The sequence below is a fragment of the Rhinatrema bivittatum genome, unplaced genomic scaffold (assembly GCF_901001135.1).
Source record: "Rhinatrema bivittatum unplaced genomic scaffold, aRhiBiv1.1, whole genome shotgun sequence".
In the NCBI taxonomy this organism is placed as follows: Eukaryota; Metazoa; Chordata; class Amphibia; order Gymnophiona; family Rhinatrematidae; genus Rhinatrema; species Rhinatrema bivittatum.
In genome coordinates, this window is record NW_021820996.1 from 71,273 (window position 1) to 90,671 (window position 19,399).

At 42.4% G+C, this 19,399-nt stretch overlaps 1 protein-coding gene across 1 annotated transcript in view; it reads left to right on the forward strand.

The window, feature by feature from the left end:
- LOC115082354 (MAM and LDL-receptor class A domain-containing protein 1-like) overlaps positions 1-3,045 on the forward strand; it is a 68,911-nt gene extending 65,866 nt beyond the window's left edge. Inside the window, exons 5-6 of the mRNA XM_029586590.1 lie at positions 1,831-2,078; positions 2,875-3,045. Of these exons, the coding sequence (XP_029442450.1) occupies positions 1,831-2,078; positions 2,875-3,045 (419 nt within the window). The remainder of the gene's footprint in view (positions 1-1,830; positions 2,079-2,874) is intronic.
- Positions 3,046-19,399: the final 16,354 nt, after the last annotated feature.

Here is a 19,399-nt window from a genome sequence, read left to right on the forward strand (position 1 = left end):
TGAGCGGGGTTGAACGAGTAAATAGGGAATGGCTATTTACCCTTTCAAACAACACTACGACTAAGGGACACTCCATGGAAATAGCAATTGGCAGATTTAAAACAAATCATAGGAAGTATCTTTTCACTCAGCACACAATCAAGCTCTGGAATCTGTTGCCAGAAGACATGGTCAAGGCACTAATATAGTGGGGATGGACAAATTACCTGAAGGAAAACAGTTGTTTGCCACTTACACTTGGGAAAGCCAGCACTTATCCCTGGGAGTAAGACATAAGAAATAGATCACCTATGGGGGATCTGCCAGGTACATGTGAACCAGACTGGCCACTGTTGGAGATGGAATGCTGGATTTGATGGACCTTGGTCTGACCAAGCATGGCACTTCTTTTGTTCTTATGTCTTATGTTCTTAAATCCTCCTGCTCTCACTGTTGTCTTGTGTGACCTTGGGCAAATTCCTTCACCCTTCCTTGTTTCAAATGTACATGTATAAACCCCAGTTTTATGTACATGAATGATAATTTGAAAATCAGATAGATGCCTATGCACACCAAAGTATGCACAAAATCTGATTTCATGCATAAGTTTGTACATGGTGGCAGGAGAAGTCCCATGGAGTGGGTAAAAGATTTTCGAAAGTGTGCACGTATACAATGACAAAGTTACAATTATTTGGGAGCAGATGTAAGCTTGTGCATGCATGTAGACAACCTGTAGGACACCCTGTAAATTTTCAAAGAGGACTTATGTGCAAAAAAGGGCTTTTAAAATTCAAGCTAAAGTCTGCAGGTACTTTGCAGACTTTAGCCCTACATGGTCTGTTTGAAAATGACCCTCTGGAGCAGGTAAATACCTACTATATCTGATTCGTAAACTGCCTTGAAATCAGATTTAGAAAAATAAGTTATTAAATTCAGATTTTCAAAAAACATTCAGCTGTTCACTTAGGCTCCTAAATTTAGGGAATTTTATCCTAACTTTGCCCCCATAGCCACCCATTATTTAGGCAATTGAATGTGATTGCCAAATGAAAATAGACCCCTACATTTTGTTACTAAGCCCTAATCAGATTCTCAAAGGGGCTGTTTTAGGCACCCAATTCCCTAAGGATCTGATTTACTAAGGCTTTTCTCACATTTTGTGTCTATGGGAAAAAAGCTTTGGGGGCCGATATTAAAAAAAAAGTTGAGCACCTAAAATTAGGTCCCTAAATTAAGTACCTAAGTTAACATATATTTAGAAGCATAAAATGTAGGCTTCCCTCCCCTCCCCCCCCCCAAGTTTTTGCTCCCTGTTCTTTGTACATTGTTTCAAGTTCATTGTAAACTGATATGATGTACCCACGAATATCAGTATAAAAAAGCCTTAAATAAATAAACAAATAAATAAATAAATATAGGCCTGCTATTAATTTGTCTAGATTTAGGTCCCTGGTTCTGAAGTTTATAATTTTGTCTCCCTGCCCTAACTCTGCCTTTGTACCGATCCACATTTTAGGGTTCTAAATTTAGGACCCCAATGAAACTAGGAGCTTATATTTAGATACAGCCCCACTACAATTTCAAAGGGTCCAATTTAGGGGTTTAACTCCAAAAGCTAGGAGCATGAACCATTTAAAAATTGCTCCTTAGGAAATCTAGTTAGGCACCTAAACCCTTTGAAAACTGATCCCATAGCAACCTAGTTCACAAAGTCAATCTCTGTATATATATCGTAGGCTTCAAAAGTGGGTTAAATCTAAATCATGCCTGAAATTACATATGTAACTCTGCAGTTAGATGGACTACTGAAAATTTAACATCTTGAGTCTTCTTTGAACTGTTTTTCAGATACTTTCATTAGTCGCTGCAATTTTGAATTTGATCTTTGTGCTTGGGAACAGAACGAGAATGATGACTTCAACTGGAATTTGAGAGCTGGCAGCACCCCGATTTTTGGCACAGGACCAGCTATTGATCACACGTTGCATAATCCATCTGGTCATTATATCTTTATAGAGAGTTCATTCCCTCAGCTGCCAAGGCAAACAGCCAAGATTTCCAGTCCACTGATAAGCAGAAGGAGCAAAAATTGTAAGGTATGTTCAGAGAAAATAGCAGGAATAACAATTTTGAGAAAATCTGACACTTTCTTAACCATCTTCTAGAAAATAGATAACACAGTTTTATTATCATTTTGTTGTTGTTGAAAGCAACTTAAAATAGCTTATATTTGAATGGTATTAGTGCCTTGATTACTACTGCAAGCCACTAGCAAACATATCAGACCCCTATTTTGAAGAGTTTTGCATGTTCCAAAATGTAAATGATCCTTTAAAATCAATTCCTTTGCATTATTTCTGTGTTTAAGAAGCCCCAAAACAATGATCAATTTTCAACACTGGCTCTGGCAAATGATGGCTAGCTAGATGTGACTTACTCTCAAGACTAACAGTATATCTATCTTCAACATCAATTTCAGGTAACAATGATTGAAGATCAATAATTTGAAATTTGTTGTCTATAGATGGGCCCAATGCCACATGGCAGGAGTCCACCCTTAACAGCGGCACAGAGGATGACAGAGGACGTTGGGGGGGGGGGGAGAGCAGAGTTGGACGAGGGTGGCTGAAAACCCCCTTCCCCTTTTTTGCCCTAACTTACCCTCTTTTGTGGTCCGGGAGAGTGCCGCAGATGATGCCACATCATAGCCCCGCCCTGTGGCCTACTGACAGGGGGCAGGTATGGCTCCCGACACCAGCGGCTGACCAAGACACATTACACGAAACTCCAGATGGGAATATCTGCGATCTAATCGAGTCGCTTTCCGTTACCGCACCTGCGGCAACAGAGGAAGAAGTACAGTCTGCAAGCCATGATGTCATGCTGATATAGGACAGCAGAAGTGACGACGAAAGGCCATCAACCAGCAGACAAGCCGATCAAAGGCGGTGCAACGAACAATATGGCATTGGTGAGTCTGGATTAAGCGGGCAGAAGGTGGTTTCTGCGGAGGCATCACATGTAGTGACGATTGCAAAATCAAAACGTAGGTCGAAGCTCTAGCGCAGGTCTAGTTCTAGCTCATATACTTCTTCCTCAACTTCGCCTTCGTCTTCGGAGTCCTCTAGCGACAGTGACTGGCAGCCATCGACAAAGACAATGGACAAGGAGTCCAGAGGCCCTCCAGCACTGACCACACTGTCAGAGCTATGGGAGGGGTTGCCAAGGAGATTGAGAAAAAAAAAATTAAAAAAAGGAAATATATTGATATCTTTTCCATCCTACATGGGCGACACAAACCTGAAGGGAGAAAAAATCGCAGAGCCGGATCAGCTATACTAGGAAAAGAAATGAAGATTCCAAAAACAATAGTCAACTGGATAAATGCCTTCATTACATGACGAGCGTTGTCAGACATCAGGACCCATCTCAATACGGACCCATGTTTAGCTATGCCATCAACATTTTACAAGCTTACCAAGAGCATGAGGGTTGGGCATGGCTCAATTATGATGAGCAATTCTGGGACAAGATGGAGGAGAATCGATTCATGACATGGGGTACCCAGGACGTGAGTCTATGGGTCAATCAAATGACCAACAAATCCACCAAACAAGGAACACAGCCAAGGTTTACAAGGACGACATCGCCTGCCAGGCGTGTGTCAAGGCAAGCGCCTGGACAAGATAACAACTGCTGGCGGTATAACAAGACAGTTTGTACCTTCCCGGACTGCAAATTTAAACATGTGTGCACAGCATGTGCAGCACCATACTCAATAACAAAATGTACAAAAAAACAACCGATGGGGAGTAAGCCTAAAGCAACATGATAAAGGACACCTTGGAAAACCACCGTCACCCATCAAGCTGGAAGCTATGCAACCATGGCTGGATATTTATCCAAACCAACAAAAAGCACATAAGATTGCCCAAGGTTTTCAAGAAGATTTCATTATTCCTTTTCATGGCCACATTGAAGAAGTACATACCTGTAACGCCCCATCTGCAGCACAGCACAAGGACATAGAAGCAAACATATCAGACCCCTATTTTGAAGAGTTTTGCATGTTCCAAAATGTAAATGATCCTTGAAAATCAATTCCTTTGCATTATTTCTGTGTTTAAGAAGCCCCAAAACAATGATCAATTTTCAACATTGGCTCTGGCAAATGATGGCTAGCTAGATGTGACTTACTCTCAAGACTAACAGTATGTCCATCTTCAACATCAATTTCAGGTAACAATGATTGAAGATCAATAATTTGAAATTTGTTGTCTATAGAAATCGTGCTGTGCAGAATAGTGGGAACATTCAGTAACCAACCTTTTCTGCACATGTTCCTTTCACCTTTGGCTGTCATCCCAAAAAAAGAAAAAGGAAAATACCGGCTCATACAGAATTTATCTTACCCACCCGGTCGGTTGGTCAATGACCTATTGCCACAGGAGGAGTGCACAGTGCAATACGTGTCATTTGATTCTGCAGTTGTGCTAGTGTGCAATTGTAGATTTGGAGCCCTAATGGCAAAAGCGGATATCGAATCCGCCTTCCGTTTACTGCCCGTACACCTTCAAAGTTTTCAGATACTAGGTTTCAAATTCAATGATCACTATTTCTTTGACAAATGCATGTCCATGGGATGTGCAGTCTCATGCCCTTACTTCAAGCTATTTAGCTTATTTCTGCATTGGGTGATAGAAAATGTACGGCATCCCGTAACATCATTCATTACTTGGACGATTTTCTATTGGTTAGGCCTCGAGACTCAGCCACTTACAGGAATTCCAAAAGATGACCAGGGATTTTGGTGTTCCACTGGCGCTCAGGAAAACAGACGGTCAGGCAACCATTATATCCTTCCTAGGCATTGAGATTGATTCTAACAAAATGATTGTGAGGTTGCCGGAAGAGAAAGTTGACAATCTAAGAACAATTATATGACAAGCAGCCACAGCAAAGAAGATAATCCATCCTGGGTTCATTAAACTTCACTTGCCGAGTCATTCCTATGGGAAGAGCATTCATGAGGAGACTCGCAGCAGCAACTGTAGGAGTACAAAGGCCCCATCATTTCCTACGCTTCTCAAAAAACATCCAAGCTGATTTTCAAATATGGAACTCATTCGTCACCAAATTTAACGGAGTATCGGTGCTTCAGGGTCCATCTTTGTCCAATCATGACCTCAACATACACACCAATGCATCAGGAGGCTGGGGATTTGGAGCAATTTGCCAAGATTAATGGTGCGCCGAAAGATGGCCAGAAGAATGGATGTCACAGGGCCTTACTAAGAACATCACATTTTTGGAACTATTCCCCATATGGGTGACACTAGTATTGTGGAGCGACAGGATAAGGAATAAACACATTATATTTTGGTACGACAACCAAGCGGTTGTGCAGGTATTAAATGCACAATATGCCAAGTGCCCGATGGTTGTCAACTTGCTTAGAGAAATAGTTTTAGAGGCATTACGTAACAACACCACACTGCATGCTAGACACGTGCCGGGAACATGTAATGGCGCAGCGGATTCACTATCCCGTGCTAAATGGCATTTGTTTTGTAAGCAGGTACCAACAGCAGACGAAGTCGGAACAGCTATGCCAGCATGCTTATGGAACATTGGATAACTACCACACAGGAATTAATACGCAGATCAGTCGCACCCTCTACTTGGAATTCATACTGCTGGGGATATGACGTGGTGGCCAAGTTCCTGCGACAGAATAGTTGGCAACAAGGCCCAGTAAGTGACGATCTGATGGTAAGATACATAGACTCTGAAAAAGAGTCTGGAATAACAAGGAACACCGTGATCAAATGCATGGCTGGATTGGCATTCTTTTCTAAGGCTGTCAAGTCATTCATTATAAAAAAAGTTGATGACCGGATGGGCAAGACAGATTGGTACCATGAAAGATAGCAGACATCCCATCATGCACAACATGTTGAGGACACTGTGGTCACATTTATTATCAATCTGCTCTTCAGATTTTGAAACAGGACCTTTTTGCCTAGCATTCTCACGTGCATTCTTCGGAGCTTTCAGAGTGAGCGAATTGGTGGCCGATAACAAGGCAGGACAAGGGAACTAGCTGACTGCTTGTGAAGAATGTGGTATGGATGTCAGAAAAATTAACAATAACCATACAGAAATCAAAAATGGACCAAGAAGGTCAAGGGACTACGATATCACTCAAAAAAGTTCCACCGTGCAAAACTTGTCCATTATACAATATGACTAAGTATCAGGCAGTGCGGCCAAAGGGGGGAGTGCACTTGCTGATACACGCAGACGGTTCTCCGCTAACCAGATTCCAATTCTCTGCAGTATTAAGAGCATCAATAATAGAATTGAACTTGGACTCAAAAAAGTTCCCCATACACTCATTCCGGATCGGTGCGGCCACAACTGCTGCACAGGCGGGACTCCAGACGGCCACAATAAAGAAAATTGGACGTTGGAGATCTAAAGCAGTCAATACATATGTCTGATTGGACAGAGCAGACACAGTTAATAAGAACTGTTAATTTTATCTTCCAGATGCGCACCAGAGACAGAGAATAGCGTGGATTATCGGTACGTATGCTGGGCAGCAAAAACAGCATGCAAATGGCCGTACAGACAACACTTGGGTCTGGCGCCACAAGGTTGGGTCATCGAGTGGATGGGAAAACCCGGAATGCAATGGGAACAGCTATTGCCATACATACGGCACCTGAAACACGAGAGGGCAGCTCCCGATGTATTAATACTTCATCTGGGATGCAATGACTTGTCCTCATTGACATGCAAATGCTTGGTAAGAAAGGTAAAAAGCGACCTGGCCAGTATTCTACAGCTATTCCCGAGTGCCATTGTCTGCTGGTCAGATATCATTCCCAGACCAAAATGGGCAGAGACAAAATTATGGGGGCGAGGCAGAAAAAAAGTGAATAGACAAATCGTTATTTGGATACAAAAAATGGGGGGACAGCAGATAAAACATCAGTGGGCTGATGATATATTCCCAGGTCTGTTCAGACCGGACAAAACACACTTATCTGATATTAGATAATATGACATTTTCAATAATACAATCCAGGATGCCATCGAGGCAGTAGACAGGTAAAAGGCTGCCATTGAGGCATTATACGGGTGAAAAGACCGCAGCTTGTATATTAGTGGGGTACACGAGGCAAGGATCCTCCCTACCTCGCGTCTTGGCGGGTACCTGGGCTGGTCGGGCCAGATAAAGAGTGATGCTGGTGTCATCACATGATGCCGGGAGGTGAAAAAGGCAATGGCCCCCTTGCTCAGGAACAAGGCGGGGGGCCCACGGAGTTGGGCTGCCTTGCTTGGTTCATGCGGTGGGCAGTGGCATAAAAAGCATACTACCGGCTCGGGTATCCTAGAAAGTTATCTTGTGATGTTTAAAATAAAAGCTGCGTCCATTTTTCACCCACAACTGAGTATGTGTGATTTCTAATAGAGGATGAAGACTGGAAGGGTGTTAAGGGATGGGAGAAGGTAAAAATTCAAGAGGTCGATGGATGAAGGAGTAAGTGGCGGCTGCTATCGTTATTACAAAGACATTCAAATGACCAAAGAGCTGTTGTCTCTTCAATTTCCACAAAGGAAAGAAGCAGACTTTCACCAGAGCAACCCTATTATGACTGGCAGTTACTGCTATTAAGTCAAAAACGTGGAATAAAACAAGAAACAGCCAATCACCAAGTAGAACTTTCAGGTCCAACCTGACCAGGTGTGCAAACAGTGCAATTGCAGGGACCACACCTGGGGAGGCGCCAAGCTGGCCGGTCAGTGGGTTGATGGTGGCGGAGGACGTAGAGAGTGCTGCTGCCGAAATAGGGTATAAGCATTAGGGATGTGAATCGTGTCCTCGATCGTCTTAACGATCGATTTCGGCTGGGAGGGGGAGGGAATCGTATTGTTGCCGTTTGGGGGGGTAAAATATCGTGAAAAATCGTGAAAAATCGTGAAAAATCGTGAAAAATCTAAAAATCGCAAAACCGGCACATTAAAACCCCCTAAAACCCACCCCCGACCCTTTAAATTAAATCCCCCACCCTCCCGAACCCCCCCCAAATGACTTAAATAACCTGCGGGTCCAGCGGCGGTCCGGAACGGCAGCGGTCCGGAACGGGCTCCTGCTCCTGAATCTTGTTGTCTTCAGCCGGCGCCATTTTCCAAAATGGCGCCGAAAAATGGCGGCGGCCATAGACGAACACGATTGGACGGCAGGAGGTCCTTCCGGACCCCCGCTGGACTTTTGGCAAGTCTCGTGGGGGTCAGGAGGCCCCCCACAAGCTGGCCAAAGGTTCCTGGAGGTCCAGCGGGGGTCAGGGAGCGATTTCCCGCCGCAAATCGTTTCCGTACGGAAAATGGCGCCGGCAGGAGATCGACTGCAGGAGGTCGTTCAGCGAGGGTTCTGGCGCCTCGCTGAACAACCTCCTGCAGTCGATCTCCTGCCGGCGCCATTTTCCGTACGGAAAATGGCGCCGGCCATATGCGTATGGCCGGCGCCATTTTCCGTACGAAAACGATTCGCGGCGGGAAATCGCTCCCTGACCCCCGCTGGACCTCCAGGAACTTTTGGCCAGCTTGTGGGGGGCCTCCTGACCCCCACGAGACTTGCCAAAAGTCCAGCGGGGGTCCGGAAGGACCTCCTGCCATCCAATCGTGTTCGTCTATGGCCGCCGCCATTTTTCGGCGCCATTTTTGAAAATGGCGCCGGCTGAAGACAACAAGATTCAGGAGCAGGAGCCCGTTCCGGACCGCTGCCGTTCCGGACCGCCGCTGGACCCGCAGGTTATTTAAGTCATTTGGGGGGGGGTTCGGGAGGGTGGGGGATTTAATTTAAAGGGTCGGGGGTGGGTTTTAGGGGGTTTTAGTGTGCCGGCTCACGATTCTAACGATTTATAACGATAAATCGTTAGAATCTCTATTGTATTGTGTTCCATAACGGTTTAAGACGATATTAAAATTATCGGACGATAATTTTAATCGTCCTAAAACGATTCACATCCCTAATAAGCATGCTCATGCTATCTCCTTCTTCGGCCCCTGGATGAGGATATGAGCTCAGATCCTCTCCTGGCAGCCAAAGAAACAGAGGGTTGCCTGTGCTGCTGGCTGCTGTGTGTGTGTGTGGGGGGGGGGGGGGGGGGGGGGGGGGACGGGGACCCGGCGGCATGGGGGCGGCAGTGGGGACTCTATATACAGGGTGGCGCAGAAGTTAGCACCAGCCCTGAGTACCTCTGTCTCTTACACAAATGAAGTAGGATTTGAGAAATCAAAGTATATGCAAAAATACCAGGCTTCGTTTTCTAAAATAATCAGGGAATGCCGAATTTAAAAAATGCACTTGCTTAGCATGTTTTTGCTTATGTTGCAGCTGACTTCTTGACCTTATTGTATGTTTATCCTTGTAACCAGACAATGTGGCAGGTGGCTCACTATCCCATTACACACACCACCTTGCCATCTTGGCAACACAAACAGCCAATAGGAATGCCAAACCTTATGTCTAGCTAACAAACTGCTCCTTCATATGACACTTTTTAACCTAAATTGTAACATCTAATTAATTATTTATTTATCTATCTATTTATTTATTTATTTAACAGGTTTTCTAGACTGTCATTTAGTTAAAAACTTTAACGGTTTACAATTTTAAGAAAATAAATACATCATTTTAAGAAGATAAATACATGATTAAAAGGATCATTAAAGAAATACGTAATAGTGCAATAGTGTACAAATTTTAAAACAGACAGTTAAAATTAATAAAATAAGTAAGAACAGTATGCAAATAAGTAAATAAGTAAGAACAGTATGCATGGTATATCTATTCCTGCATGGTTACAGCGTGTCCTCGCAGTAATATGAAAAATTCATTTTGCATGAAATTTCGGGGATTTTTCCTTTGTTTTCCTGCCTCCCCATGAAATGAGACAAAATAGACAATTTAGTTGCGATTGTCTATTTCATGTGCATATGGTCGTGCGAGCGCTCATACACTAGAATTTTATGATCAAATCTTTTTACTTAATTTTTCCAATCATGCATGCAATTGCGCTTGTCTGATTTAAGCTATACCTAATGTGTGTTCCTGATTTTAAGCGGTTACCCAAGCAAACATATTTCTTTTTTTTTCCTTAGGACTTTGATGGCTATAACATGCATAGGAAAGTGGATTTTAAAATATGCTCGCACGAAGGCCATTCCCAGTTTTACCAATTAGTCCACCAGTTTGCCCAGTCCATTTCGAGGTCATCCATACCCCTCTAGGTCTTCAGACTAAACTCAAGTTGCCCCAGACTCCTCACCCTGTTAATTTAGGCATAAATAGAGATTTAGGAAGATTTAAAACTCATCAAGAGCAGAAGTAAACATGCACAATTAACAGTCCACTGCTCACTGTGCCCACTGGATTTAAAATCCATATTTACATGGGTAACTCTTGACCCTGTCCTGGAACGCCTCTGACATCCCTAACTCCACCCTTTTTTCTTTTACTCATGCACACACATACATATGCATAATTTTCGGCTTTTAAAACATGCGCTGCTCAGGTGCGGCTGAGATACCCACATATATGGAACTTTTAAATTTAGCCCTAAGTGCACTTAACACAGTTGAAACCTATTGACAATTAAATGGCATATATTGCAGCAATTTTCAAAAGCCTACTTGCATGGGTAAAGTACATTTACACATGTAAAACTCAGATGTATGCATATAAATACTTTTGAAAATCAGGCCCAAACTTGTGTTTAATCCTTTGCTGTATTGGTATCCAGTGGAGGGGAAAAAAGATCAGGGATAATGTGATCTCGTTACCTGTGGTCCCAGTAAGGATTCATGTGGCAGAATTCTGAACAATCTGTAACTCTCTTAACACATTTGTCGGCAGTCCAATATAGATAGAATTTCTATAGTCTGAACTGGTGAAAACCAGAGCCTGAAGCACTATTTGGAAATCAGTGTAATGGCTTCAGGCTGCTTAACATGTGCAGATTTTACAATAGACTTGACTTGCATCCACAGTGAGAAATCAGATTCCAACATTATGCCCAGATTTCTTACCTGAGTTACTATGGGTATCTCACAGCCCTTAAAGCTGAAAACAATAGGATCATTACTGGATGGAAATCTATTGAGAATAATGAGCTCTGACTTTTCAGTGCTGAGGGCCATCTTCTTGTGGAGCAGCCACTGTTTCACTCTAGATATGCACGTGGACACTATGCCCGCAGTTGCAGACCATGTGTACATTGTCAGAATAAAAAGCGTATATCATCAGCATAAAGCCTGTAGCTTACTCCTAGGTCTGAAAGCAGCCTATAAAAGGGGGACATAGAGATGCTAAGGAGGGCTGCTGACAGGGCCAATCCTTAAGAATAACTGTGTTAAGAAATATACCGGAGGATTCTGCAGGACCAGTTTTCACTTGGTAAGCACAACCTGTGAAATAAGAAGAAAACCATCTCCAGTCAGTGACAGAAATCCCGATATCCCTCAACCAAGATAATAAAATCAGTTGGTTGATAGGATATAATGTGGCCAAGGCATCCAACAGGATCAAAACAAAATTTAGGCCACTGTTAAATCTATGCCTGAACACATCAAGGCTGAACAACAGTAATGTTTTGGTACTAAATGACTTGCAAAACCCAAATTGATATTGGTCTAAGCTGGAATGTTTCTCAGTGTACTCAATTACTTCAATACAGCACTTTCCATAACCTTCATCAAAAAGGGCATTGATGAAATAGGGTGATAGTTGGCAAATCATGATGAATCAAGAGAGGGTTTTTTTCAGGATCAGACAAATCGAGGCACATTTAAGGCTAGTAGACAAATGTTTTTCAGCTAAATAAAGATTGATGTCCTTGTTAACAATTTATTTATTTATTTATTTAAATTTCTTATATACCGGCATTCGCGATGGGAGTCGCATCATGCCGGTTTACAAATAACAAGGTGTGACAACAGAATAAATACTTAATAACTTAAAAACATTAACATGTGATAGAAGAATAAGGTAGCAGTTACAATAAAACAGGGATAGAATGCAACTTGGAATGAAGAGAAGGCAAAAGAGAGATTAACACTGAGATAACAAAAGAATGACCAAGGTAAATAAAACCAAGGTAAATAAACCTGCCTCATTAAAAAAAAAGAGAGAACATTATTGAGTTGTCAAAGGTTGTTGATTACCCTGACGGGAGTTCTTAGTTGCTTGAGTTGAGAGTGGGTTCAGTTGGTGTCTGGAAAGGCTTTCAAGAATAGCCAGGTTTTAAGTCTTTTTCTGAAAGTGGGGAGGCAAGGTTCCTGTCTCAGTTCTGGTGGGATAGAATTCCACAAGGTAGGTCCTGCTGTAGAGAAAGCCCTGTCTCTGAGAGTCCTATGGTTAAAGGTTTTTGCAGGAGGCACCTGTAATGAGTCTCTGTAGGACTCTCTGATAGGTCTGATGGAGGTATGTTTTTTAAATGGGATTTGGAGGTTAAGCGGAGAGAGTTGATGGAATGCTTTGTAGATGGTAGTAATGGATTTATATAAGATTCTATAGTGCACTGGCAGCCAATGTAAGTCTTTGAGAATCGGAGATATGTGGTCTCTTCTTCTTGTGTTTGTCAAAATTCTGGCCGCCGTGTTCTGAACCATCTGAAGAGGTTTAGTATGAGAAGACGGGAGACCTAATAGAATAGAATTGCAATAATCTAACTTAGAGAAGATTATTGATTGCAAAACTGTTCTGTAATCGTGGAAATGGAAAAGTGGTTTGATTCTTTTTAAGACGTGTAATTTATAAAAGCAGTCCTTCGTGGTTTGATTAATAAAAGATTTTAGATTTAGCCGATTGTCGATAATGGCTCCTAGGTCTCTTACATGTGAAGTTTGAAAGCCGGTTGGAGGATTTGAGGTGAGGTTACTGTTTTCAGGGGAAATTATGAGGACTTCGGTTTTAGCGGAATTTAAGATTAGATTTAGGCTGGAGAGGAGGTTGTCAATATTTTGAAGACAGTTTTCCCAGATTTTGATAGTTTTTGTAAGGGATTCTTTGATAGGGATGACAATCTGGATGTCATCTGCGTATAGAAAGTATTTGAGGTTAAGATTGGTTAATAGTTGACATAGGGGTAGGAGGTAAATGTTAAAGAGTGTGGGGGAGAGAGAGGAGCCCTGTGGAACACCTAGCGAAGAAGGGTAAAACTGTGATTCTTTGTTATGTATTTTGACTTTATATCCTCTGTTTCCCAAGAATGATTTGAACCAGGCAAGAGCAGAGCCTGTAATTCCGATGTTCGCTAGTTGATTTAGGAGAAGGGAGTGATTCACGGTGTCAAAGGCCGCCGATAGGTCGAGGAGTATCAGCAAGTAGGCGTGACCTTTATCGAGGCCCATGATGAGGTAATCTGTCAGAGATATGAGAAGTGATTCTGTACTTAAAGATTTTCGGAAGCCGTATTGAGTGGGGAATAATATGTTGTTGTCTTCGAGGTATTCTGATAATCTGGTGTTGACTAATTTTTCTGTAACCTTGGCTATAAAAGGAAGGTTGGATATTGGGCGGAAGTTGGATGGATCTTTAGGATTAAGGTTCAGTTTTTTTAATAGGGGTTTGATAGAAGCAACTTTCAGGTCGTCTGGATAAATTCCTTGGGCTAAGGAACAATTGATAATGTCAGTTAGGGTTTTGGAGATGGTATCTGGTATTAGCAGCAGTAGTTTGGGAGGGATCTGGTCAAATGGGTGGGATGATGGTTTCATTCTCTTCAATACTAACTTGGTCTCTGATATTGCAATGGGTTCGAAGGCTTGTATAGCAATGTCATTGCAGTGATGGCGGAATGTGCTGGGTGGGGCTAGGGTATTCGTTTTTAGTTGAGATTGCAGGTTGGAAATTTTGTTACTGAAGAAGATGGCCAGCTCCTCAGCTTTTTCGTGCGCTTGGTTGAGTGGGATGTCCGGAGAATTGGGTTGAGTTAAGTTCGAGACGTAAGTAAAGAGGGCTTTTGAATCGAAGATGAGGTGATGTATCTTGTGAGCGTAATAGTCCCTTTTTGTTTTTAGTGTGGCGCTCTTGTAAATGTGAAGAGCGAGTTTGTAAGCTGAGAGGGAGGTCGGTGATGGTGCTTTACGCCATTTATTTTCTTTTTGTCTCAGTGAAAGCTTGAGTTTTTGTAGTTGGTCATTAAACCAGGGTTGTCTTCTGGCGGCATTATGTTTAGGTTTTTTTGTTGCCAGTGGGCAGAGTTTATTAGCTGCCGATTCTGTGATGTTGGACCATGAGTGGAGAGCCGTGTTGGGAGTGGAGATGTCTATGTGGGGGAGTTCTAGGACAAGGTGTTCGTGAAGTTCATCGGATGAACATAGGTTTCTGTAAGTAAATTGAGGTTGAAGATCTTGTTTGATGTTAGATTGTGCCAGCGAAAAAGTGGTAGAAATTAAAGCATGGTCTGACCAGGGGACTATTTTGCATATGGGGGGTGCTGAGTACGTGATGCCTGAGTTTACAATACCACCGATATCCTCTAGTAATGCTCTGAGCAGCACAAGGGCAATAAATCAAATGATATGAGGAAGAATTTATGGTGGCAATAATCTTGACAGTTTCCTCTTTAGTTAAAGGATTACATTGATTCCTTCCTACCCCTGATGAAAATACAGATACGCCGACTTCGGAAGGAAATTTACTGAAAATTGTGTTTATCAGAGAAAAAACATGCAAAGCCTTCAAAATAATGTTGGAAGCAGGATAGTATTCTCAGTTTATGCTGGGTTCACAGGAGTTATTCCTGTCCATTTTAATCCAGGTGGAAAAGTATGGCTTTTTTTTTTTTGCTTTGTTGATAGCTTCCCTATACGTAGATAACTATAAGTTATAGACTTCTAGATTAGAAGACGATTGAGCTCTATGCCAACAATGCTCAGCACAGCACTATGTTCACTTAATCTCTCTTAGGGTGGTAGTATACCAAGGTGTATTCTAGCAGCACCTAATGATAATATATTTAATGGATACTTCCTCATCAATAATGTGCTAAAGTGTAGAAGAGCCTAAGCATCAGTTACAGACAGCACATCAATACAAATTAAGATATCCAGCGATGGAACCAAATATAACTCTATTTGGCATTGAATAGATAGATTATCTCTTTTCTTCCCCTGCACCCAAGAGAGACAATTGATTTTCATATCTAAATTCAGCACTCCTGGTAGACAAAATTATTAATACTATGTATATACTGTAGACTTGGTTTATTATATAAGACCAAACAGCTGAAACATTCCTAAGCCATACAAGAAACCAACTATTTTGAGATGTTTGATCTCTGGCAGTTTTTGCTTATGCTACAAACATTTTAATTTGAGTGCTAATGAGAATATTCAGCTGTACCTATGACTTCTTGCATCCTTCTGAATTTCATAGACTACAGGCATAACTGATCTGAAAGAGGAGCTGTACTTATTAATTCACATGCAGTATTTCATGACACATTGAATATATTAAGTAAGGGTATAGGGGCAGATTTTCAAAGCCTTTGCGCGTAAATCCAGGTGGATTTACACGCGTAGGGGGGGTTTACGCGCGCCGAGCCTATTTTGCATAGATCCGGCGACACGCGCAAGCCCCGGGATGCGAGTAAGTCCTGGGGCTTGAAAAAATGGGCGTGGCGGTCCAGGGGTGGGACGTGGGCATGGCCAGAGGCCTCTCCATTGCTGCTGGGCCCGGGGATCGTGCGCCGGAGGCAGGTGCAACTTCAGCAATAAAGGTTGGGGGAGAGGTTAGGTAGGGCTGGGGGATGGGTTAAGTAGGGGAAGGGAGGGGAAGGTGGGGGTGGAAGCAAAGTTCCCTCCGAGGCTGCTCCGATTTCGGATTGGCCTCGGAGGAAACAGGGAAAGCTATCGGGGATCCCATAGGGCTCGGCACGCGCAAGGTGCACAAGTGTGCACCCCCTTGCACGCGCCGACCCTGGATTTTATAACATGCGCATGGTTGCGCACATGTTATAAAATCGGGTATAGATTTGTGCGCGCCAGGTTGCACGCACAAGTCTACGCCCGCGTGTAGCTACTAAAATCTGACCCATACTGTATAAAACTGAAAAAAAAAATAGATTGCAAGGGCCACGTTTTCAAAAGTAAGTAAAACAAATATCTAAAAAGTATGCCTTTATTTACTTATTCTGGCCTTTTGAGCACCTATTTTTCTAAATGCCCAATTTATTCATGTATCTGATTATATGAATTTAAAAATTCTGTACTTATCAAACAGAAGTGTGCAAGTGACTAACCTATGTGCACATGATGGGCTGATATCCTATTCTCTGTCAGTTATACTAGTTTTGACTTCTTGTGATCAGTCTTCAGTCCTTCATCTCCAATCTTCAATGTCTTCTGCTCTTGCTCATACTGTTCTTTGCCTCCCTGCCTTCTCTCCAGCACTTGTTGTCCCTCAGGCGGATCTTTAGTTTTGACTTTGACTTGGACACTGACTGTGATTGATCTCATCCTGCCTCTGAGCACTGCTTGAACCAGACCTTGCTTGCTTGCCGCCTGCTCTAACCGGTGCCTATTTCTGACTTGCCTACATTCCTCCTGTCCTTGACCCTGGCCTGCAACTCTACCTTCTTGACAGATCTTTGCTTATCTGCAGAGGCCCACACCTAAGTCCTGCCAGCCCCGGCACCTTAGGGCTCAACCTAAGGAAAACGTGGGCTGGTATAGGTAAAGCTCCGGTTGGGCCTCTGCCACAGTCAGCTCCGCCAGCTGATGGTAGAGACCTGCAGGGCTCCTCCCTATAAGTTGTGCCAACTGCACTGCGGTCCAAGGGTCCACACCTGCAACAAAACTTAAGTTTGATCCCTAGAAGACTGACATTTTCTAATATAACTCTTTCACCCTCCCACCTCCTCCTATCTCTTCCCTCCTGCCTATCTCTCTACTCCTGTCCCATTCCCTACTCCTTCTCCTCCTCTAGCTCTCCTGCCCTCGTCCTCCAGCCTCCTCTCCTTCCTCCTCCTTTTCCTCTCCTCACATCTCTCCTCTCCTCACGCCTCTCATACTCCATCCTTCTCATTCCTCTTCACCACCAACACCTTTCCTCCACACTCCTCCACCAACTCCACTCCTCACTCCTCCATTCACACCGCTTCTCCTCACTCCTCCACCAACACTAATCCTCACTCCTCCACTCACATCACTCCTCACTCAGCCATCCCTACACCAACACTCCTCCATACCAAAAGACAGACAGACTGGACAAACAAACAAAAACTTTCACTCCAACAAAAAAGACAAAAGACCAGGTAAAGAGAAACAGGTAAAGGGAAACAGATGGCAGCAGAAGACCAGACAACGCACTCATGTAATTGAATCACAAAAGCTCCTACTCCCACTAAACCACCAACTTTCCTCTCCTCTCTCTCAAAGAGGCAGCTGCAAGAAACCGGGATATATAAACTGAAAAAATAACGCACCACGACTAATTTATGCTAGCCATGAAAATGATGCAGCACACGGTAACGCAATGTGCTGATACAGCGCGCCGTGCACTGATGCAACACACCATGTGTTGTTTACCTATGTGATGTGGAAGCCTGTAAATTAGCCTAACCATGCCCTTTTTTTTATCGTGGGTGCTATTTTCGCTATATTTATAGATTGGTTATAAATCTAGGTCTTTATCTGCTAAAACCACTTTACCCTTTAGTTAATAAATCAAATGTGTTTACCTTGTTTCGTTCCTGGATAATGTCCAGAATAGACTGCTGGAATGCAGTGTATTGGGGGTTTATGGTAAGCCAAAAGCAGCAAAGGCTACAATTAATACTGAACTGGAAAACAACAGGTTTAGACTCTTCTGACGATATTATATCCACACTTGAGTCTCTTCAGTGATTCCTAGTTACCTATCATAGGTTTAAAATCTTGATTTTAGTTTTAGGGTACTGTACAAGTCAAGGTCACGATATATAAAAGACCAATTGATCCCATATGTGCCTTAGAGAATGTTAATATCTGCTCAGGATGCACTCTGTGCTTCCACTCAATGAAATAAATTAGGTTACAGAAGACATGCAGGAGATAATATTCTTATGCGGGCCCTGAACTTTGGAAAGCCCTACCAAAAGATACTCACCTATTAAATGATTACCTGATCCTCAGAAAACAGGCAAAATATTGGTTCTCCAGCCTGGCCTTTGTTTCTGTAAAATTGCCTGAATTAGTTTTTGTAATGTTGTCTGCTTTTCTAATGGCATTTTATCCTTCCTTTTTGTGTTTTCTGATGGTTTGTTACCTTTGTTTGTGTTTTAGAAATTAGCTGATTATGCTGTTAGGAATCTTTCAGCATGCAAATCAGGGATGTGTACTGGAAAGTTTTTATGTGGTTTTCGTGCTTTCTTTTCCTTTTGTTCATTTAATTTGTTTATTTCATTTTATTTTGTTTATCTGAAATGAAATAAATAAAACAAAATCCCAGAAAAACTGAAAGAAATTAAAACTGTCCCCCCCCCTTCTCCCATCCACAAAATCTGCAAAATAAAAGGTCCCCCTCCTCCAACCCCATCCACACATCTTCCACAGGCAGGAGCAATCCTCAGTTGCTCCTGCCCCGCAGCTCCAGCTTTTAAAAATGGCCACCAGTCAACTAGAGGACAGTGTCTTTATGCTGTTGGCAGAATCTGGGGATTGCTCCTGCTCATGGAGGAGGATGGAGAGGTCCGGGGGTGGGGGGAGAGCTGGACAGGGCCTTTTATATTCACATGTTTAGTGGATGGGAGTAGGGACCCAGACTGGATGTCTTTGTTTTAAGGCAGGGGTGATGGCTTAAAAGCAAAACAAAACATGTACAACATTGGTTTAATTTTTCTTTTGCTTTGTTTTAAAAATGAAATGAAACAAAATGGGAAATTTTGCTAAAATCTCCCATTTCTTTGCAATGAAAGCACATCTTTTTTTTTTTTAATTCTTTATTTATTCATTTTCAAAATATATACACAAAAGCACATCTTTAACAGAAATGGTTAGGTTATAGTATGTGTATTGTGTTTAATAAATAGTATTTGATTTTTGTAATTTGCTGGGTTTTGTACATTTTATTGTTATTATTGATTGTTATCCACTCTGAGCATTGTTTTATATGGCAAAGCGGGCTATGAATATAATGAAATATAAATAAATACTATATTTTCATTGTTTCACTTGTAGTTTGGTGGATTTTCCTTATTATTTTATACTATACTAGTGTGATAGTGATAATGATGGCCAAGGTAATGGAATGGAATACGGAGGATCATCTGTTGCTACAATAGAAGCTGTAGATACTCTAGGTCTGCTTATTCTTATTTTTTATTGTTCTAATAAGCTTCCAGAAAGCGGATATTTTTATTTT